Source organism: Heteronotia binoei, chromosome 6 (genome assembly GCF_032191835.1).
Source record: "Heteronotia binoei isolate CCM8104 ecotype False Entrance Well chromosome 6, APGP_CSIRO_Hbin_v1, whole genome shotgun sequence".
Lineage (NCBI taxonomy): Eukaryota > Metazoa > Chordata > Lepidosauria > Squamata > Gekkonidae > Heteronotia > Heteronotia binoei.
This window is the reverse complement of record NC_083228.1, coordinates 73,982,332-74,005,140: the sequence shown is the minus strand read 5'-3', so window position 1 is coordinate 74,005,140 and position 22,809 is coordinate 73,982,332. Positions and strand designations below refer to the sequence as shown.

Here is a 22,809-nt window from a genome sequence, read left to right as displayed (position 1 = left end):
TTAAGTTATTTTCTTGAACGCCCTGCGCACATGGCTTATTAATGCGTTTAATGCGCAGTAACCAAGAGGCGGCCGCTTTGTCAGGTAATGTACCTTCTTGCTCCTCCGCACCCTGCTCCTCCTCTCCCTCCGAGGGTGGGCCTGGCCGCTCCGCTGCGCCTCGCGGACAGGTGTCAACTAGAAAAAAACCAAGCAACGAGACTCATACATGCAAGTGATGTGAATGAAAGCACACAACATATGTGAAAACTGCACTGTAATCTGCAGGTAATATGTACTGGCCAAGGAAGGCACATCAGGACACAGAAATGGGTGGGGGCTTTGGGTGGGATCCAATTAATGAGGTTTCTGTGATCATCCTTGGTCCCCCCCCCCATTCCACCAGGAAGGCACATCAGGACACAGAAATGGGTGGGGGCTTTGGGTGGGATCCAATTAATGAGGTTTCTGTGATCATCCTTGGTCCCCCCCCCCCATTCCACCAGGAAGGCACATCAGGACACAGAAATGGGTCGGGCCTTGGGGTGGGATCCAATTAATGAGGTTTCTGTGATCATCCTTGTCCCCCCCCCCCATTCCACCAGGAAGGCACATCAGGACACAGAAATGGGTGGGGGCTTGGGGTGGGATCCAATTAATGAGGTTTCTGTGATCATCCTTGTCCCCCCCCCCATTCCACCAGGAAGGCACATCAGGACATAGAAATGGGTGGGGCCTTGGGGTGGGATCCAATTAATGAGGTTTCTGTGATCATCCTTGTCCCCCCCCCCATTCCACCAGGAAGGCACATCAGGACACAGAAATGGGTGGGGGCTTGGGGTGGGATCCAATTAATGAGGTTTCTGTGATCATCCTTGTCCCCCCCCCATTCCACCAGGAAGGCACATCAGGACACAGAAATGGGTGGGGGCTTGGGGTGGGATCCAATTAATGAGGTTTCTGTGATCATCCTTGTCCCCCCCCCCATTCCACCAGGAAGGCACATCAGGACATAGAAATGGGTGGGGCCTTGGGGTGGGATCCAATTAATGAGGTTTCTGTGATCATCCTTGTCCCCCCCCCCATTCCACCAGGAAGGCACATCAGGACATAGAAGGGGGGGGGGGATCTTGTACTGTACTGCCATGAAGCAGTAATAAAGAAGGAAGGGGTGTGTGTGGCGTTTGTGTGTTGTGTGTGTGTGTGGTGTTACTCACAATCATGATGACGGTCCTCCCAACGGGGCCGCCCCGCCAACTCCCAGAGACGCACCATGGCGTCGTGGTAGGGCGTCCGTCCTGAGGCCCTGGGGATACCGCCCCACGCTTGCAGGCTAGCCATGAAGCTGCAGCGGAGGCGTTTGATTTTTGACCGGCACTGCGCAGCAGTCCGGTCAAACCCCCTCCGCTGCAGCCTCCTGGCTATCGCCTCATAAATGTGGGTGCTCCTGAGGTGGGTGCTGGACATAACCTCGCGAGCGTGCCCGCTCCTCTCCACAATCTTCAACATTGCCAGCACCTCTTCCCGCTGCCAGAACGTCCCTCTCCTTCCCCTGGCCGCCATTTCGAACTAACGCTCTTTCGATTTTGCGAAATAGCAGCCTCCCCTTTCTGCTTTGATTTATCCAATCATGGGGAAGGCATATCCTGATTGACAAGGCAAAAACAGACCCAGGCCAGAAGCACGTGTAAGAACCCCTGGTGCACCAAAATATTACTCCCCCCCCCAACCACCACCAAAGTAAATGAAAGCAATGCCAGAAGCACGTGTAAGAACCCCTGGTGCACCAAAATATTACTCCCCCCCCCAACCACCACCAAAGTAAATGAAAGCAATGCAGTTTATAGTGCTCAAAACTTTATTCGCTGTAACGAGAAGCAGCCTAAACAAACGCAGGCATACTGTTAAGAAATATGCAGTATTAATGGGTGGAAGCTGAAAAGGCAGACAGGGAACGTTTGTGATAGCGTAAGATCGTAATAACGAAACAGCAGTCTTTTGTCAGTCGCAGGCGGCGGCAGCGAGAGACATGGTGGACAGGAAGCCGCAGAATCATCTTCTCCTTTGATAAATGTATTCCGCGACAGCATCCCGCACAATCCTCCCCCCCTCTAACTGCCTCCTGTTGATCACCCTAAAGTCTGGCTCTTCTGGTTCCAGGAGGAGTGTTATCTCCTTATCAGGAATATCCAGCGTGACCGCATGTCCCTTTTCCTCACAAATATTGTGCAGAGTCACAGATGCGGTCACGATGGAGAACACACTCCGGTACTGCGCGTTCATTCGCGTTAGCAGGACACGCCAGCGAGCCTTAAGCCGCCCGAAAGCACGCTCCACCACGTTCCTGGCCCTGGCGTGCTTCTTGTTAAAGTGCTTCTGCACGGGCCCGATGGGTTTCCTGTACGGTGACAACAGCCAGGGCCTAAGGGGGTACGCTCCGTCGCCCAATACAAGCGCAGGGATGGTCACATTTCCAAAAGTCACCGTAGGGTTCCCTGGAACCCAGAGCCCTGCATCATTGACGGCGCAGAGATGGCTGTTTGCAAAAACGAAGGCATCGTTGGTCCTCCCGGTGTAGCCAAACTCTGCATCCAGGAAGCGTCCGGTGTGATCAACCGTGCCTTGGAGGATCACCGAACAGAACATCTTCCGGTTGCAAAACTCCTCAGTTCTTCCCCCAGGCGCCCGTATCGGTATGTGCGATCCGTCCACAGCAGCCACCGTATGCGGTAGACCGAGTTTACCGAAACCATCCATAATCTGTTGAGAAATGGAGTACAATGGATCAGGTCAAGGTTAATGCAGCGTCCACTGTATTAGCAATGGAGAATCGCATCTTATATATCGATATTGCGTTATAACGCAAAACTAGGGAAGGGGGAAAAAATATATATACACACCGTTCCAATGTCGTCACCGAGGCAGACGACCTTTGAAAACAGACGGGTCTCAATGGCTTCGCAGACCTCCATCACAATCCCATGGACGGTGGAAAGGCCGATTCCGAACAGCCAGCTGATTTCCCGATAGGCGCTCCCGGTCGCGAGGTACCATAGCGCTACCGCGAGCCGCTTCTCAGGGTGGACAGGATACCTCATCCGTGTGGTTTGCCTTTCCAGCTTGTCCTTCACAGCGGCATAAATCTCCAGGAAGGTCCCTCTGGTCATCCGGAAGTTGAGAAGCCATTGCTGGTCACCCCAGTACACAAGCACAAAGTTCTCCCACCAGAGCCGTTCACGGGGGAACACCCAATACCTGGGCGAAAACCGCATTCCGGCAAGATAGTGCCATCTACATTCCTGGCGGCGAGTGCCACCTCTAATCAGCCGAAGCCGGGCCTCAGACTTCCTAGAGGAGATCAGAGGATTCCGGGATCTAAATGCACGATGAGTGAGGAGTTTTACTCCGGTGTAGAGGACTTGGCACCCGGCGTAGAGGCACAGTAGCAGAAGCTGCAATGCTGAATAAAGCAGCGCCATACTCTCGTCATCCAGATTCTCCATTGTGAATACAAGGCAGTATGGAGGATGCTGCTGCTGCAGCCAATACTTAACCAGATGGTTTGCCCACGAAAAAGGGGATTCTCTATTGTGGCTGTGGAGGTTTCTACAGCTGCAGCCAATCCATAAGCAGCAGCAGCACACGTGATGCGGTTTGTCCACGAAAAGAAGGGGAGGGAACAGCTCGATGTTGCGTTAGTACGTTAGTACGTCATAATGCAACCAGACTTGCGCTTAAAAAAAAAATGATTGACAGGGCATCGAACTCAAGTCGATGCCAGTGGGAAAACGATTTGAGCCGGGGCTTCAGGGAAGGCGACTCCACAAAGAGTCACTAGTGGGAAAACGAGAAAAATGATCCGGACATAATTGCGCCGTGGAATAAGGGGAGCAAACGCTAAGTGCGAAAACGGCCATTCAGTCTAAAGGCCCAGGAGTCAAGCAAGGCTGAGTCATTCAGTCCAAGGATCAGAGTTAAAAAACAAAACAAAACACAAGTAAGTGGCTTAAGCATCCATCACACACAGGGGTCATTTTGTAGAAAAAGAGGTGTCGGAGCTAATTAGCACAACTCATTTGCGTATGCCACACATCTCTGACATCACTTGAAGGTGTACTAAATTATATCAGATTTTATATCATACTTTTAAAATGACTTTCTTCTATGTGACCACAGTGGCATGATGAAGATTTTCATCAGGCTGCTTTATATGTTTTGGTTATTTTCCCTTTTTTGGGGGGGGGGGGTATTAGAAAGTTTGTCAGATCTTAAGAGTTTAGCAAGTTTGTAAGATCTTAAGAGTTCAGCAAAATTCTCACAATGGATTTGAACAATGGAGCCCAGAAGCAAGTATTTTGAGGGGTGGGGTAAGGAAGAAAGAGTACAATAAAATTTAGAGGTTCTGGAGCTCCTCTCCTGTGAACTCTGCCCAGAATGAGGCCTGATCGTACACATTGGTTCCACAACTAACAGCCTCTCTCATGGGAGGTTTTTAATAGACCATGCTTACAGCCAGCTGCTCAGAACCAACTCTGCAACTACTCCTTGTTGCAAATAACAAGCAGCTGGTGTCAGGCCAGGAGATGTGCACATTGCCTCCTTGCCTGTAGCTCTGTTTGCAGCCTTCATCTGTGGCACTCTAAGGGTGTAGGGGGCGATAATGGAGGGCTGGGAATGGCCAGCTGACTTTCACCTGCTGAATCAGGGCTGGATGGTGGCTCTGCACCTGCTGATGGCTGTGAATCCTGACAAGCTTGTTGTTCATTTCCTTGCTGGCTGGCTTCTGTTAACTAAAGGCTGGCTACACCAGATTCCTCATCTCCTGAGGAGTCCTCACTATCCCTGAGCCCTGCCTAACCCATGACAGATTGGTGAATTAAAATAATTATCTGACATTAACCTCACCAGCAGACACTACCTCATTGCCCTGTAAGAGTAGCAAGGTCATAGTGCTTTGGTGATCAGTTAAGTGGCAGAATTCTTCTGTCAGAATCAAAGCTTTGGAGTTAGCAAGGGCTGCTGCCCTTTGGTTTACTTGCCCATCCTACTCTGTTGGGCAATTTCCTGCCAGTTCAAGTCCACTTTTCTGGTTTTGATTCAGTCCTACTTTCTTCTTGCATCCTACTTTCCTTGCCTCTTTGTTTCCATCACCCATTATTTCCCCAGGGCCTTGTTTTTCAGACATTGTTTCCCTTTAGACCCTGCTCAGCTAGTTTCTCTACACTCAATTTGCCTTCTTCCAAATTATACTTTCTCTCCTTAAGTGATGTGGGATTCCTCATAGCCTTTTCTCAAGGTACTTCCTTTAGGTTTCACTTTCTCATCTATTACTTTGCGTACTTCCAGCCACCATTTGGCCTCTGGATTCTATGGCCCATAACTCAAAGGTCCCTTTCCAGTCCTCAGTTTCCCTCTCTATGATGTTGCAGTTCCAGTTAGAGAGCTTGCTTTTCAGACAGGGGTTTCAAACAGCTTTGCTCTTGAGTAACTGAACAATTAGGGTTGCCAAGTCCAATTCAAGAAATATCTGGGGACTTTGGGGTGGGGCCAGGAGACTTTGGGGGTGGAGCCAGGAGGCATTAGGGGTGGAGCCAAGATCAAGGTTGTGACAAGCATAATTGAACTCCAAAGGGAGTTCTGGCCATCACATTTCAAGGGACGGCACACCTTTTCAGTTCCTTCCTTCCATAGGAAATAATGAAGGATAGGGGCACCTTCTTTTGGGGCTCATAGAATTGGACCCTTTGGTTCAATCTTTTTGAAACTTGGGGGGTATTTTGGGGAGAGGCACTAGATACTGTGCTGAAAATTTGGTGCCTCTACCCCAAAAAACAGCCCCCCCAGAGCCCCAGATACCCGCAGATCAATTATCCATGATTTTCTATGGGAATAAATCTCCATAGAGAATAATAGAGTTCCCAGCAGACATTTCCCTCCCCTCCCCCCGCTTTCTGACGACCCTGAAGCAGGGGGAGCGCCTCCAAACCGGGGGATCCCCTGCCCCCACCTGGGGATTGGCAACCCTATGAACAATCCATAGCATTGTATTGGGCTTCTCTGTGCAATACACTATTGATTGATCAGCTTTTCTCCCTGCTTCCAAAGAAACAAATATATTGATTTCTAGTTACAGAGGCCACTCTGTTAAGAAGAATCTTCTACAAATGTATACTAAAATTGTTAATCAATAGAGAATGCTGTCTCTCTTTAATAGACATAGATCATGACCCTATTTGCATAAGACTGGTTTGATAAGAAGCTGTATATGTTTGCAATATGACAAAGAATCCAGTAGCATCTAGATGGCTTTGCATATATGCAAAACTGTATTTATACAGCCAAGGTGTTTACAACTCAACATTTGACATACGGAGGGGGGGAACATCAAAGTAAGAGGAGGGAGTGGGGTAAACAAGAAACCAGTATGTATTAACTTGGGTCTCATCCATCCCATATTCTCAAATGCAGTATAAAGTTGTGCATGTGTCAGTGAAGCCCGTGACTCTTCTGCTAAAGGTGTGCTTGGATCATCATGTGATGTGTACTCACAAACTACTGCAGTGTTAAACGAATTAAACATACACACTGATATTTCTTTTGAAAACTTCTGCATATGTTAATTTGTATTACCTTTAAAAACAATCGGACACTTCAATTATGTATATAAAGGATGGGATAACTCCAGGAAGCAAGCTCCTGGTTCTCTCTGTGCATGTCTTTGTACTCTGAGCCTGCAGTTTCAGCAATGGGGCTGCAGATCTGTTCCTGCAGCATTTCTGGAAATGCAGCAGCAGAACTAAAGAAGAGCTGTGACTGCCAAGAAGCTGCAGTAAAATGCAGGCTGCACAAGAGAGAAAGGTTTGGAACATATAGATCTAGTTCACCAACTATAAAACAACAAGGAATTATTGTAGCTGCTATTTTTTAATATGCTGTCCTGTTCTCTCAATTTTATAGCAAATAGCAAACCTTTATTGGCATAAAACAGATTTAGCAGTAAAATAGCAATATAAATAATATAAAATCCTAAATTATAAAGTACATAGGGAGCTAAAATACATAAAATAAGTAAAATATATATGAGTCGAGTTTAGCCAAATTAAATAATTAAAAGATAAAATGTGGTCATTCCAGAACCATTCTCTGTCGTATTTCCATGGCCTGTTGAAGAAATCTAGCCGCCATTAAAGTTACCTCAGCGCAAGTGTCATTTAAAAGTTTGTGGACTTTGCCTGAATCAGCACAGCCCAACATATCTGCTAAGATATCTTTCAAGTATATACAACGAATATCTTCATAAAGAGGACAGTTCAGTAGTACATGGGAAATAGTTTCAATACACTTGGAATTACAAAGACAGTGTCTATTAGAGTACTCAATCCTGTTAAATCTACCAAATAGGATAGCAGATGGTAATGCATTACATCTCATTAACGAGAACGCACACCGTTGCTGTGGAGCTTGCAGAGAGGAGAAATACGACGCTAATTTCCCTACTAAGAGAGGAAGTTCGAAATTCAGCGGGGAGCAGGACTTGTTGGCCAGGCTATATAACATTTGCATTTCAATATCTAGAATTCTGAGCTTAAGTTTCAAAAAAGCTTCTTTTAAGGATAGCATAAGAAGTGAATCTAAATCAATGCCCATAGATTTTATTTTCCTCTCAATAAATACTAGCCAATTTGACAAATTAGATTCTGAGAGCAGTTGATATAAAAGGCTCTCTGAGTCAGAGTGGAAATGTAGCCAAAGCCAGTATTTAAGTGACATTAGCCATGCTTGTGTTTCCACAAGATTCGTCCCTGTTTCTAAACACAAAACTGCATATGGTATGCACTTTGGGAATCCCAGAATTTTCCGTAGGAATTTTGATTGGACACCTTCAATGTTATTATCCAAGGCTGTGTGTTGGGGAGAAAGATGTATGTTACTACTACATGGCCCTTTCTGCACTGATCATTTTCCTCACTTACTCCGTTCATCTCCATTGCCTTTTAAATTTCATTTTGCATTTCCTCACACTTTCACCTTGCATGTCTATTGGGATTTCTTTGTCTTTCTGTATTGCTTTTTCCCATTCAGTTCTTAGTTCACTTAGTTCACTTTCCTTCCTCCATATCCCTGGCTTTCCTGAAAGTGGTTTTGCAGCAGACTTTTCAATCCAATCTATTTTTCTTCTTCAAAGTGTGTGTGTGTGTGTGAGGGGGGGAGATCTAGCATCAGGGACGGACTCAGCAAAGACAGCTGATGATGTTAAGCCAAAGGGGGGGAGTATCCCCAGATGTGAGGAAGTCGAGGATCTTTGGGCTTAAAGTGCCAAAGGAGAGGAGGTCTAGTGCTGGAGAGAGGTGGAAAGTCAGGAAACCAAAACTAGGGGAAACTCATCAAGGACAGCTGATGATGATAAAACGGGGGGGATTCCCCAGAGGTGAGGAAGTCAAGGATCCATGGGTCCAAAGTGCCAAAGGGGGGGGATGTATAGGCACTGGTGATGTTCCCACCCCAGTTAAGGAAACATGCATTTTTGGGTTGCAGCTACAACCTCTCTGATGTAGGTCTGTCCATGGTTGTGGTCTCCTGGTGACACACAAAAATAGTTTTTTTTTTTACAGTAAATGGAATAAAACTGCTTAATGTTGGATACAAAAGCAGATGCTTGTTTTTTTTTAAACTACCTCAGCAAAACCCAGCCAGTCACACATCCACACCCACCCATGTCACAAGTCATGTTCCACCTCATTTTTAAAAGTGCGGTTCTTAAATTGTAGCTGCAGCATAAAGACACTGGATGGTGTAAGACTGGTGCAGATGGAAGGCACAGAAAACCAAAGTCAAGTTTAAGGACTTGATTGCTCAGATACTCTGCAGTAAATTGTGAGTGCAGGAAGGGCCTATATATGCAAACTGACAAAACATTGTGAAAAGCAATCTTGCTGTGATTGTGTAAATGATTGGTATCAAGATATTTAATGTGTGTTGTGTAATGTTGTGCCAGTATACCTTGGTCCACACAAAAACACCACACAAAAAAGTATTTCAATTCAGCAGATCACTTTATGCTGTGTTTTTACTATGCACCCATGCTCACCAGTAATATGGGGGCAGGAATGAAGGAGCTGAAAGGGTTAGCAAAATATGTATGCATATGCAAAATATGTATGCATATTTTCATGTAGAATGTGGAAGTTTGAAAAATGGAACCCGCAGAGAATGGTTTCACTTTGGAAATAAGAATGGATAATTTGTAACTTCGAACTCAAGGAAGACATTTGGATGAGAATTTTGGAGGTATCCCTGATTTTCTATTGTGGTAAGGCTTGGGTGTATGTCTGGGGAATGCTAGTCCAGTTCTCATTTGATTGATGCGTGGAGAAAGAGAACAGTCTTAAACCATCACAGAGGGAGCAGATTCATGCCTTTGTGCCCAGTTTCCTTTCCCTCTACTTTGCCAACCTGCCTGCCCAAGGCTATGCTTTGAATAACATTAACTGCAGCCCATCAGTGGAGGTAATGGGCTGAAGAGTGGACTGCTTTGTATCTGACTGAGCCTGCAAACCTGATATAAAAGCTAGTTTACAGGGTCAGGACTGGTGTGTGTGTATGTTTTCACTATTACAGTCTGGGCGGAACAGTTCTGCATTTCAGTCACTTATCCCTTGTTCTTAAATGAGTAATTATTAACTGGCTGTGGAATCTATAATGTAGCTAAATGGTTCTCTCCCTCTCCTCATGGATGTATGTTTAAAAGTTACATTCTGAAAGGTTTTTTTTTTCAAGCTTCTTTTTAAATCTTTCAATTGCATAAAGATGAAGAAAGTCTCACTGGCAACCAGTCATCTGATTTATAAATAAATCTGATTTGTAGTTGCAATTCAGTTTGTGCTTGCTTAGAAGCAAGGGTGTATAGCTAGGCAAGCAGCCATTACTTCCAGAAGGCAGTTACCCCCTGCATTTCGCCCAGTGATTTATCTGAGGTGAGATTCTGGGCTAGGGGAAACAGCATAGAGGTTGATGGAAGGGACGTAGGGATTTGCCTCGAGCTGCTTTGGTCTGGGATGCTGCCTGTGTCTGTGTAAACTGCTGTAAGCTTTGCTAGTTCTCCCAGAGTCGCAAACCTCCTCCTTATGTAAATAATCATGACATATGCCTCTGCTTACTGCTGAGCCGGAGAGGGTCGGAAAGTGGGTGGAGGCTGATCACAGGCTTCTGTCGTATGTGCAAGACTGTATATTTATTGAGAGTCATTAACATCTCTCTGTGTTGGAGGGTGCCCTGTGTCTTGCATGCTGACAATGAGTGCACGCCTGGGGTTCTGCATCTCTGCCCAGTGAGAGGAAACTGCAAGGTAGCCAAGCCACCTTGCGCAGTACGATGGGGGGACAGTTTACCAGAAGCAAGCTATACGGTAAGGAGCTGGCCAGCACTGATGTTTAGACAGCCAATTCTTAATGTTGGGTAGATTTCTTGCGCTTTCTGCAGCAGGAAACAATATGGCTCAGAAAGGTAAGTGAGGTCCCGGGGAAGAGCTGCAGCCTCTCCTCTCTGCTTCTCACTCTGCTATGTCTTTTTTTTTTTTTTAAAGAACCCTTCTTGTAAAAGACAGTCTTATTTAAAGCAGAATCTGTGGATGAAAGAGAGGGGGGAAGAGAGAGAGAGAGAGAACGAGTGTGTCTTTTATCTGATCTCATTCCATATGTCGCTTTTGTTTTATTGCTTTGGACAAATATTTGTCTACAGAAGGTTGCTTCCTCCACTGACAGATACCATGTAGGAAAAAAAAGAGAGAGAAGAGAATGTTATATAGCCTTGACAGCAAGGCCAGACAGTTTAAAAAGCATCAGAGGAAGCATTCATTTAAGAAAATGGATTGGGGTTTCAGCTTTAAGATCCTTCAGATAGTGGTTTCTGCTCTATCTCTGTCTCTCTGTGTGTGTCTTACTATGTGTGTTTGTGAAACTGTATTTGGTTTACAGCACAGCAAGAGGCTTAAAAAGGCAGCTTCAGTGTAAATCCATTTAGTACCAGTATGCTGCATGTCTTTGCAGGATAATACAGTGGAGTGCATGAGACAAGAGGGTGCGGTATTGCAGGGATCTGAGTAGAGTAGCATTGAACACTTTTATCTAGGAGTAATAGGCAAATCCATATAACCGCTGCATGTTCTTAACCAGAGATGCAGTAAAAGGAATCAGCTTATTTACATACATACATAAAATTTATTGCATTAGCAATAAGAGCCATAGCAAGTAAACTTAAAAGTAAAAGAGCATAATACAGTAACAAGTCCAATCCAGTCCAAATGAAGTACATTTCAGCCCTGCTGATTTCAGGAGTAGTGTTGTTAAACACACCTATCTCGTGATTGAACAGTGCTCAGGTTTGGACCATGTCCAGTATTATTACTACAGGAACTTCTTGCTCCTCCTCATTGTTGTATCACTTCAACTTTTTTTGCATTGAGAAAGTGTTTTCTTTCTAAACTATCATTTAGCAGGGGCATCTATGAACTTCAAAATAACTAGGGATATAAATTGCTGTTTTATAAGGAAGGGTTGTCTTTCTTGTGTGCATATATAATATATATTGTTTTCTGAGGTGAAGTATAGTTAGCAGTGCACACATTTGAAATATATTCCACCATTCAGTTTTTAATCTGTACTTCCTTAAATTCAGGCTACCATTCAGCCTAACATTGTATCCTCTACTAATGATACTCTCCATTGGTTTAATGTTAATAACTTGGGGTCCTACTAAGATTTCCAAGACAGGTCGGTGTCTTTTTTCAGTGCATCGTAAGCCATACATACTGTTTGCAAAAATGTTAATGCATTGCCAAAAGAGAGCAAGAGAAATCCAGTCAGAACTGGAGGGTTTTCTTGATAACCTGTTTAATAATACTAGTCTTTCTTGTGACTAAAAGAACAGAATGAAAACACTTTGAAATCTATGTAAGTGTGCATCTTTAATTGGGAATCTCCTCTGTTAAAAATTCTTTAGTTGCAGTTAATGGCTATTTTGTCATAGTGTGGTCACAAACCTCTATCCCATTTTGAATCTTTTCTAGTGAATGAATAAAACTAAGAGACTAAAGTTCTATTTTAGAAAAAAGTCAAAATATATAATAGTACTTTAGAGCACACTACAGGGAGAAGAGCAGTTTTAGTTAAAGACAGCAGCAAATTCAAGAATCAGGAACTACAAATTAGCCATTACAGAAAATTCTATGGGGAATCACAAAAAAGTTTATAAATTCTAATATAGTTTCACAGGATCACAGTGGGAATAAAGAAAGTTATGTTGTACTTTAGCTTCTTTTCCAAATGGTGGTCAGTAAATTACCTTTCCCCTTTCTGCCTTCTTTGGAGGACAAAAGGAACTTGTATAGCTAGAGAAGAATCTAGAAGAGTAGCCATGTTAGTCCATAGCAGCAAAAGCTAAAAGGAGTCTCCTGACACTTACTTTTATCCAGCCCCAACATGAAACAGGTTTATTATTTATTTATTACATTAAGCTTATATCCCGCCCTCTCTGCAAGTGGACTCAGGGCGGCTCACAACATTACATTACTACCATTAAAACCAATAAAACATATAAAATATAATTACATATTTAAATTATTTAAAACCATTTCATGGTGCTGTGTTAATACAGTACAATATAGGCTCCCAGCACAGCTTACAATAAATCTAAAATAAAACACAATAAAAGTAAAATACTCATAAAATCATAACACAAAACATTAAAACCAGCAAAAACTCACTTAAAAAGAGCTTTAAAATAGTTGTACTAAACTGTTTTAGTACTAAAAAAGAGCTTTAAAACAGTTGTACGAAAAACATAGCAAACACTCTCAAATTATCAGGTAGCATAAAAACAAATTATTGTCTGGTCTTGTAAAATTAAATAAATAAAAACCAAGCATTTAAGTCTACTGGGAGAAACCAAAACCAAAACAGCTTGTGATAACATGTACATTTTTACCTGGCACCAAAAACATCAAAGGCTAGCTAGCTATGAGGTCAATAACTGAGGGAAGAGAATTCTACAGTTAGATTGCCATGACTGAGAAGGCCCCACTTCTTCCTCACCTCAGAATCAGGAGGAAGGTATAATAGGGTTTCCAAAGGAGATTTTAACCCCCAGATAACTACATAGATGAGCAGATAGTCTTTAGGCTTAAAAACCTTCAGATGGTCCTTCATTTTTAACAAATTCATTGTGTGGATAGAAACTACTCAGTATACTATAAACTACTTGATCAAATGCATGATAATTGGAAATTGGGTGGCATGAAATCAATATTCCCTCTAAGCTGTGGAGTCTTGTAAGCAAAAATTCTGCTTTATGAGCTACTGGCATTATAGTTGTGACTGCATAAATTAGTTTGATCTGGGGCCATTCTTCCTGAGCTAAGACAAAAATGTGTGAACTGGAGGCTAAAAAACTGTGAGCTAGCTCACACTAACTCATCTTAGAGGGAACACTGGTTCCAACATATTTTTCAGGGGGGAAACAAACCACCCTTGGTTGCTAGGTGTTATTCACACTGTATCTGGCTATCATGTTTTAATGCAGGAAAAGCACCCCCACCCCCAGATTTATGAAGTAACTGTGGTGGTGGGGTTAGCTGGTTCTTCATGCGTATTTGATTCATATGGCATTATGTTCTCTGCAGGCATCTTTCTGCAAAGCAGTCTGTTTTCTGCTTGATCTACACAGTTAACCGGTTCATGTAGACGGACTAATTGAACCCAAGGCTGGGGTCTGGGCTGTCTTGGTTGGCCTTTCAGTCTCTTCTGATTTTTTAAAAAATCCTTCTTTTAATTAAAAAAAAACCTGTCAAAAAGAAAAGGCAATGTCGGTAATGACTGAAAGCCACAACAATTTTTTTTATTGATTTAAATAGCAATTTAAAAGAGGGTTCCCCCCTCCTTGTGGCTAGTGTATGCTGAAATCAACACTCTTGTTTAAATTAGCTCATTGTTTCACATGTGACCAAATAAGTTCAGAATAGGAGAAGGGAAGATGTGCTGACTTCATGTTATGAAAACTTAACTGCAACATCTGAGAGAGCAGCATCATAATACTTGATGGAGTTTGGTTTGATTGTTCTGAAGCCTAGAATGTGTGCAGCAGGAAGGGGCTGTTGAAACTAATCAGAGTCTAATAAAATATGATGTAGACTGTGGTGTTTTGCTACGGCATGGGAAAAGAATATGTTTTCTGAAGCAGAACTGGGTTGCAATGGCAAAGGTCATCAACCTGTCAGCCAGGCCTTCCTTGCAAGACTTCAGACAAAAGAGCCATATATCATGAATGAGTTGTGGTGGCTACAAGTATGATGCATGAGCCTGAAAATTCTTGGTCCAGATTCCCCATAATCCTGAATTCACTAGGTATCCTTAGGTATGTCACTATTCGTTTGGAAGGATTACTGGGATTGTGCATGAAGTTACAGAATCAGAGTTGGAAGCGTCCTCAAGGGTCATCTAGTTCAAACCCCTGCACAATGCAGGAAACTCACAATTACCTCCCCCCCCCTCACACCCAGTTACCTGTGCTCCATGTCCAGAAGATGGCAACCCCCTCCCCCAACCTCCAGGTTCCCTGGCCAAACTGGTTTGGAGAAAATTTCTTCCTGACCCCAAAGTGATGAACAGTATTTCCTTGGGTGTGTAAGAAAGGGCCACAAGAACTAAGCACTGATGCATCTGTTCCTGCTCTCCCTCTCATGATCTGCCTAAGTTCACAGAATCAGCATTGTTGGAAGTTTTTTTGGACACTCTATATAAATGTCTTATTATTAGACATGTCTGGTTATCAAAGACAGTGGTTGCTGTTGCACAACACCTAAAGAATAGGGAAAAAACTTCTAGAATACCCACATCCTTGGCCACCATAACAACTGGATGATGCTACAGCATTTTTCATTCCACGGTCTCTGAGAGGTGTAAAACAAAGCCTTGAACACTCTCCCTGAGAATACAGAGCAGACAAAATTTTAATGAGTGATTAGGTAAATAGGAACAGTAATAATTTAAATTTACATTTTAATTGAAGACATAGAGATTTGAGTTCAAGTTTGGATAATGAGGAGTCTGCATTATCATTGCACTGTTCTCTAGTAACTGAGGCAGTATTGCATACTTCTATTTATTCTATTTATTCTGTAAACACCTAGTTTTCACCAGCTATTGCCTAAACTTGTGCCGCTTTACTCCAGTTCCAAGATTTTAAGTGCTAAATACCAAAAGACTCACTAGAGCCAGTCTGGAGGTCTGCTACTGTCATTTACACACTGGTTGTTTGCCCTATCACATATGCTTCTGGGAAGCAGTTTTTTTCCTGTTTCCCCAAAGTATCATTTTTATTTTTTGAGATTTAAACCTCTCTTTACCCCACAAGAGGCTCAGGGCAGCTCCAACTAAATTAAAATTAAATTTGAATAGCTAATTTAAATGCCTATTAGCAGCTCCATCATTGATTCCAATTCCAATGTATGCTATATTCATGTCAAGAAATGGCAGCAGATCACATGGAATAAGTAGCTCCTGGCACCAATTGATTTAAATAGCATGATGGAGTGCTTGAAGCAGGGGAGGCCAATGTTATTTGACATCCACTGCCTCAGCCAAAGACCTGGTGGAACAGCTCCGTTTTAGAGACACTGCAGAATTGCAACAATCCCACAGGGCCCTTGTCTCAGCTGGGAGTATGTTCTAGCAGGGCAGGGCTGAGAAGGCCGTGGCCCTTGTTGAGGCAAGGCAGACATCTTTTGGGCTGGGAACTACAAACAATGCTGGTCAAAAGAATGCAAGGCTCTTTGGGGCACATACAAGGAGAGACAGGTTTGCTGGTCCCTGGTTGCATAGGGCCTTAAAGGTTAACACCATAATCTTAAATCTGACTCTAACTCTTAAACCTAATACCATAACCTTAAATCATGGTACTTTCTTGGTCCTCCCACTGTTTCCCCCTATTTCTTGCAGTCCGCCCCAGTTTTGCTTTGCTCCAGTGTTTTGGGAAAAATCACAGCAAAGTTGGGAAGGCTGCCACATGAGTGGGAAATAGGGTTGCCCAGGTCCAACTGAGGAAATACTTGGGGAGTTTGTGAGTGGAGCCTGGAGACTCCCATTCCCAAATAAATAAATAAATAAATAAATAAATAAATAAAAATACAGCAGTGCAGTTCCCCTGAATACAGTCTTCACTTCCTTATCCTCTTTTTTCCTTCAAAGGATTCCCCAGCAGCTGTGCTTCCTATAATGAAAATGAAATTTGTCATACATCCACATGTCCCTTGTCAGGTAGCATTTCCAAGCATGACTTTATTAAGACACACACACACAAATCAGCCAAAATAAACAGTTTGTAAGCACACACTTTTGTGATCTCACTGGGGCAATAGTATAAATCACTTTACTCACAGGAGTTGCTGAATGTAGCAATCTGCTGTATTTAAACCAACTTCTTCAGTCTAACAGAGGAAAATGAAAGTAAGGACGAGATCAGTCTAGGGGTGGAGTTTTCCTCCATCCTATAATCAGGTTCTAGTTTACTCTTTACTATCCATTTTACTATACAAACAACTTCTGAAATGAATGCAAAACAAACAGAGGGACTGTGCTGTCTTCCTTTCTCACAGACTTTACACACTCACTAGGAAGAGCCACCTGGCTCTGCTTGCTTGCCCTACCCATACAGCTTCCTCCTGCTGAGATTTAAAGGCACACACACACAATCCAAAACACAAGCAGTTTGCAAGGTTATTTTAAGTTTTCCAAGGTTTAAAGGCACATTGCAGCTGTTGGGGCAGGGCTTCCCCTGCTGACCAGCTGGTTGCTGGTGGGGAAAAGGAAAGGTCCCCTGCACAAGCACCAGTCATTTCCGACCCTGGGTTGACGTTGCTTTCACAACGTTTTCACAGCAGACTTTTTACGGGGTGGTTTGCCGTTGCCTTCCCCAGTCATCTACACTTTCCCCACAGCAAGCTGGGTACTCATTTTACCGACCTCAGGAAGAAGGTGGTGGGGAGGACCCTGCAAAATTGGGGGACCCCCCCCCCACCTGGACCTGTGTGCTGGCAAGCCTAGTGGGAAAATTTGGATTTTCCTGGTCTTGTCCACATTGCTGCAATTTTCCCTGCTCCTGTGGCAGCCACCTACCTCACATTACTGAGGTGGGGCTTTCATTGGGGGAGGAAATGTCTGCTATGGTGACTAGGGCAGTGAAAATGCTGATAAATCCACCATGTGGAGGCCCCATTGCTGATGCATTGCACTGGCAGCTGCAGCAACAATGAGGAAACTACAGGAAATCTGTTTTTTTGCTGTGAAGTCACAGCTGACTTATGACAACCCCATAGAGTTTTTAAGTCAAGAGGTGTTCAAAGGTGGTTTGTTATTGCCTGCCTCTATGTAGCAACCTTGGTATTCATTGGTGGCCTCCCATCCAAATACTAACCACAGCTGATCTTGCTTAGCTTTCGAGATCTTGTGAGATCAGGCTAGCCTGGACTCCCCAGGTCGGGAAACAAGAAATCACTGCCATATGGAAATGCTCAACATTAAGAAGCAGTAGCTACAGTGGTGAAAGGTTACATTCAGAGTAACAAGGCTGTATCTCCAGTCATATTGTTGTATATTGTGCTAGCAATACCCTATAACAATTGTTCATAGTTTCATTGTGGCTTGTTCACATGGGACAATCCAGTTCTGAACGATAGTGCAGTGATAGTACAATATCCAATAATGCATGGATAATACTTCCCACATTCCTATACATTTTCCTAAACGTCTCCAATAAGGGTTGAATGCAAGATGCTTCTGGATGGGAGCCAGTTGTATCATCTTTCCCACAGCTCGTCACCCTACTGGAAAGGAAGTCATTTGTTGAGTGAGAAGAAACTAGACAATTGGCCCTACTGTGCATGTCAGTGTTCTCCAGAGAAACCTACAGGACATAAAAGGGGAAGCTGCTCCCATGCTATTAGCTGTATGTGTGAATGGAACAAGAATTCTTTAAAGAAAATCTCCTGTTGGTGGGAGACAGAAAATAGGATCATTGACCTTATCTTTAGATCAGGCAGAAGCACTAATGGTTGGAGGAGAGGAATGGATGTGACTTGTTTTCCATTCTGTAAACTAGCACGTTCCTTTTGATGGATGCACAGTGAACTCCTATTATACCATTTAAGGCAATTGGTTACCAGTTATTATACGGTATAACAGCTGTCCATAGTTAAAATGTACTGAATAAATGGAGTGCAATGTAACGATATTGAAAATAACATAAAGGGAAGTGCAACCAGTCCTCATCAGAGCCAGGAATAGATACCAAGGGTCTTGTTTCCCAGTTCTGTATTTCTAGTCACAAGACTATCATTTCTTTGAGTTAAAAAAAAAAAACCCTGCAAATGTTGTGTACATCTTACTATATTGTGCACTCTACTTGTTAAGTGTGCTTATTATGGGTGGCTCTTTCAACAGGATAGAATCTGGTAAACATTTGCCATAGAACTCACATGATCCATAAAATTAAAATACATAACCTACCATTAGGTAATGATCCTTTTTGGGACCAAATGTTTTCTATTCAGTTCTCTTGCTTGTGTAAATATTCAGAGATAATTTGCACCCTATAAACTATATACAATCCACAAAAATGTAAGTTTTGCAATCAAAAACTATGAAATATTAGAGTTTAGACTACACACCATATTTAAAAAGCAACTCTCAGCAATGCAGCTTGATTTAGAGTCATGCTCTGTTTTGCATATATAGTAGTAAATATTTATTTCAAACCCTTACTTATTAATGCAGCATATGAATGCAAACAGCCTGCAAAGTCGGTGCAATGGGTTTCATCTAATTCAGCATCCTGTTTTCAGTTTTGGCTAACCAGATGCCTTTATGATGCCCACTAACAGGTAGGGTCAATAGGCACCCCCACCCCAGTATTTGTCATCCAACACCTGGCATTTGGGACTGGGACAAATATCTTTGCTGGGATTTGATGTCATCTGCAACATTCTGTTTTAGTTCTCTTTTTTTCTGAATAGGGGAAAATGTAACTTAGTTTTGTGATAAGTAAGTAGGCTCCCATGGTGGATTTTGTACAGTTGAAGTTTGATATTAGACCCATATTCTGTTAAAGCTGAAGTTACCCCACTTTGGTTATGATGTCATTGAAAGCTGTGGCTACAAATTTCATCCAATCATCAGGTGTAATTGGGGACCTGATCTATAGGGCTGGAGGTGCCAAAAGTGATCAGGGGCCAATCTGAACATGTCTCTCAATCCTGGTTTCTCGGGGTTGCAATCCTTCAAGCCTGGTTTCTTAGGGCTGACTCATATGACTGTCAAGCTCATGGTTGTTGCTTAGATACACTTGTTCCCTGAAATTGCTGATTGAATGAGCTTCCTCTTTGTGGCCAGTGACCTTCTGGCTACAAGCAGAATGAAGTTCCTTGTATACCACTAGAAACCTGCATTTGTATTTGCAGAAGCTTGTTAAAATATTCATTCTCCATATGCTTACTTAGCTGTGCTTGGACAGGGAACTAATATGTCATATTTTCAAGCCATCATTAGAATGAGAATTGGCCCTCTGGGTGGACTTACTGTGAAGCCTTAACAGTCTTTTGAGTAAAAAGCTGTGGCATTTGGACAATTGATGTTTCTGTGTCTGAAATGGAAAAGAATTCCCACTCTCCTGTATTTTTAGTAGGGCAAGTTGTGGCATTATGTGTGCATCTCTTGAGGGGATGTTCTTGCTGGTCATGGTATGCACAGTGAATTAAGATTTTGTGGATGAAGTGATTCATCATTCTGCATGCATTTCATTCCTATTGGATCACTAACCTCAGCCAGAAAACATGATGTCCCCCAGTAAGCAATAGATTACAACAGTGTTTCCGAACCTGCGAGTCAGGATCCAGAAGTGGTTTGTGAAGCCTCTGCAAGTGGGTTGGGGGCCAGCCCTCTGTAATGGCTACCTCTGCCCCTTCCATTGTTCTTTTTTGTATCTGACAAACTAAGATCTAGAAATAGTATATTCCATGTCATAACTAGTTCTGTTTTTGTTCCACTGAATATACACAGTGATCAAGTAAAACAAATCCTGATGGTCACTAAAGTGAGTGAGAGTCTTAGTGGAAATTAGAGGGAGTAAAGGAGGAGAGGGATAGAATGCAACCTCCATATGCAAATGTTGCTTGCTTGGGTTTCATAATGGGAGCACCACAGTCTGCACCCTTTGTATGATGCTTGTTGGTCAGCCCCAGTAGAAAATGGAATGCTGAACTAGATGGGTGCCAAGATCACAGTTTGCCTAGGGCACAAAACCCCCCACCTTGGGGTCAGCCCTGGATGTGGCATCATATAGAGTAAATTTGAACTTGTGGGTCACCATAGGTTAGGGTTGCCAAGTTCAATTCCAGAAATATCTGGGGATTTTGGGGGTGGAGCCAGGAGCCTTTGGAGGTAGGGCCAGAAGACATTGGGGGTGGAGCCAGGAGCAAGGTTGTGACAAGCATAATTGAACGCCAAAAGGAGTTCTGGCCATCACATTTATAAGGACTGCACCTTTCAAATGCCTTCCCTGCATTGGAAATAATGAAGGATAGAGACACTTTCTTTTGGAGCTCATAGAGTTGGACCCCCTGGCCCAATCCTTTTGAAACTTGGAGGGTATTTTGAGGAGAGGCACTGGATGCTATGTTGAAATTTGCTGCCTCCATCTCAAAAAGCAGCCCCTTCAGAGCCTCAGATACCTGTGGATCAATTCTCCATTATACCCTATGAGAATCAGTTTCCATAGGGAATAATGGAGTATTCAGCAGACATTTCCCTCTCCCCTGCTTTCTGATGACCCTGAAGCAAGGGAAAGGCCTCCAAACTGGAGGATCCCCTGCCCCCACCTGGGGATTGACAACCCGCACCATACCAACAAGGTTGGGAACTGCTGGATTATAGGAAGCTGATTTTGTTTTCTGTTCCATTGCTTACCCTGATCCCAGTGCTCTGTGCAGATGCTTGTAGTGCCTCTCCTCACCAAGAGAGCTGATACTCTGTTGTTAAGGGGTGGGGGTGGGAACTCTGCAACATAAAACATGGGTGGAAAATGTTGGACTGGTTGCAATTGGGGGCAGTGTTCCCTCCAAGCTGAGTTAGCTTGAGCTAGCTCACAGATTTTTAGCCTCCAGCTCACGCATTTTTGTCTTAGCTCAGGAAAAATGGCACCAGAGCACAATAATTTATGCAGTAGCACACAATTTTAATGCCAGTAGCTCACAACTTTAATACCAGTAACTCACAAAGTACAATTTTTGCTCACACGACTCTGCAGCTTAGAGGGAACATTGGTTGGGGGGTTGGCCAGGCAAGGAGAGAGAGAAAGAAGGAAAGGGTGAGCATTTGCAGAGAGGAGTCACTGTGCTGGTTTGTTTCTAACTATTAGTACACTTCCTGGTCCTAAGTTTATGTTTCCTGTCCCTGAATCTCTGGGCTGTCACCCACAGTCATAGTCTTGACACTTGATAGCTCATAATTCTGGCTCTCCCTCTTCCTGTTGCATAAGTTGCCATCATATAGCTACATTGTTAAAGGTGTTGGTGTATGCTATATCATTTAGTTATTATATGAATCCTATTTTTTTTGATCAGCAGGTCTTCAAACTATATTTTATTTTAAAAATACAATATCTCTGGATCTGGAAAGCCTGAAGTTGTTGGTTTTTTTAAATGAAAGCCAGCTAATGGGCCAAAGGAGTACTGAGTGGTATGCCCAGATTTGGACTAAAACACAGTTGAATAAACAAAAATATTGCAAGATATATTGTTAACACATTTGAAAGAAATGAATATTAGGGCTTGCCTAATAACTAAAAATTGGATTTAAACAAAATGATTGAGTCCAGTTTATTTTCATTTCATGCTGAAATTCATTATATATCTGCATATATGCATAAAAGGACACTCAGGCTGAATACAGATGCCCTGTTTGGGCTGACACATGAACTCCCCACAGCTGGATTTAAATTGTGTGTTCAAATGTGCAGGTCTGGGTCTCACCTGGCTTCCACCTTTATGTCATCCTCTGGCACCTCTCTGCTGCCTTAAAAAGCTACCACTTACTAAGTAGTAGCAAATCTCCAAAGTGCCTCCCCGTCACCTTTCCCAGCTGTCTGAACCGCTGGGGAATGCCAGGGAGTGTTCTGACTGCTCCTCCAGAGCGTGCACAGCCTGTCCCTCTTCTGGCAGCAGGGTGTGCGCTGACTATCTCGGGGCAGCTCAGACTGTGCTGGCTTTTCTTCTGAGCCAGGAGGCTGCCGCACCAAGCTGCCCATCTGTGCTCAGCCTCAGAGGGTTTCTCCCCCCCACCTCAAAAAAAATCCAAAGTGATATCAATTGCTTGTAATACTTGCTGAGCTATAGTGTTTTAGTGATAGAATAAGTTTCTAGAGTTCATTTAAATTAAGGGTGCAACTGGAGAGAAAGCATCAAGCAGAACCATGCTTTTTTCTGTCAGAGGAAATGCTGGTACTGGTTGCCCACCCAGTCGGAAGGAAGAGGCTGACACAGTATGTTGGATAAACAGGGCCGCTTTATTTAAACAACTTGAACTAACTAAAAGCTGGCAAGGGGTAAGGCCTAACAAGACAAGCCCTGGGGTCAGCCCCATGACCCCACCTTGTCCTGAAAGGGGTGAGCCACCCTGCCCCCAGCACGAGCCCAATATATATTCTGGGTGGTGCTGAGCAGCCAGGCCCAAACTCCACCTCCACCTAGGCCAGCATCGATCCCACTGGAAAGATCCTCCTGGTGAGGCT

At 43.5% G+C, this 22,809-nt stretch overlaps 1 protein-coding gene across 3 annotated transcripts in view; it reads left to right on the top strand.

Annotated features, from left to right (window-relative positions):
- Window positions 1-22,809, top strand: part of NEURL1 (neuralized E3 ubiquitin protein ligase 1) — a 232,303-nt gene that overhangs the window by 105,223 nt on the left and 104,271 nt on the right. The window contains exon 1 of one of the 3 annotated variants that reach the window (XM_060241728.1): window positions 10,138-10,384. The exons of 1 other annotated variant lie outside the window; for it this stretch is intronic. In XM_060241728.1, coding sequence (XP_060097711.1) covers window positions 10,351-10,384 — 34 coding nt within the window. In that variant the 5' untranslated portion in view covers window positions 10,138-10,350. Of the gene's footprint in view, window positions 1-10,137; window positions 10,483-22,809 lie in introns of those variants that run through there. One more of the 3 variants, XM_060241727.1, reaches the window with a different exon arrangement.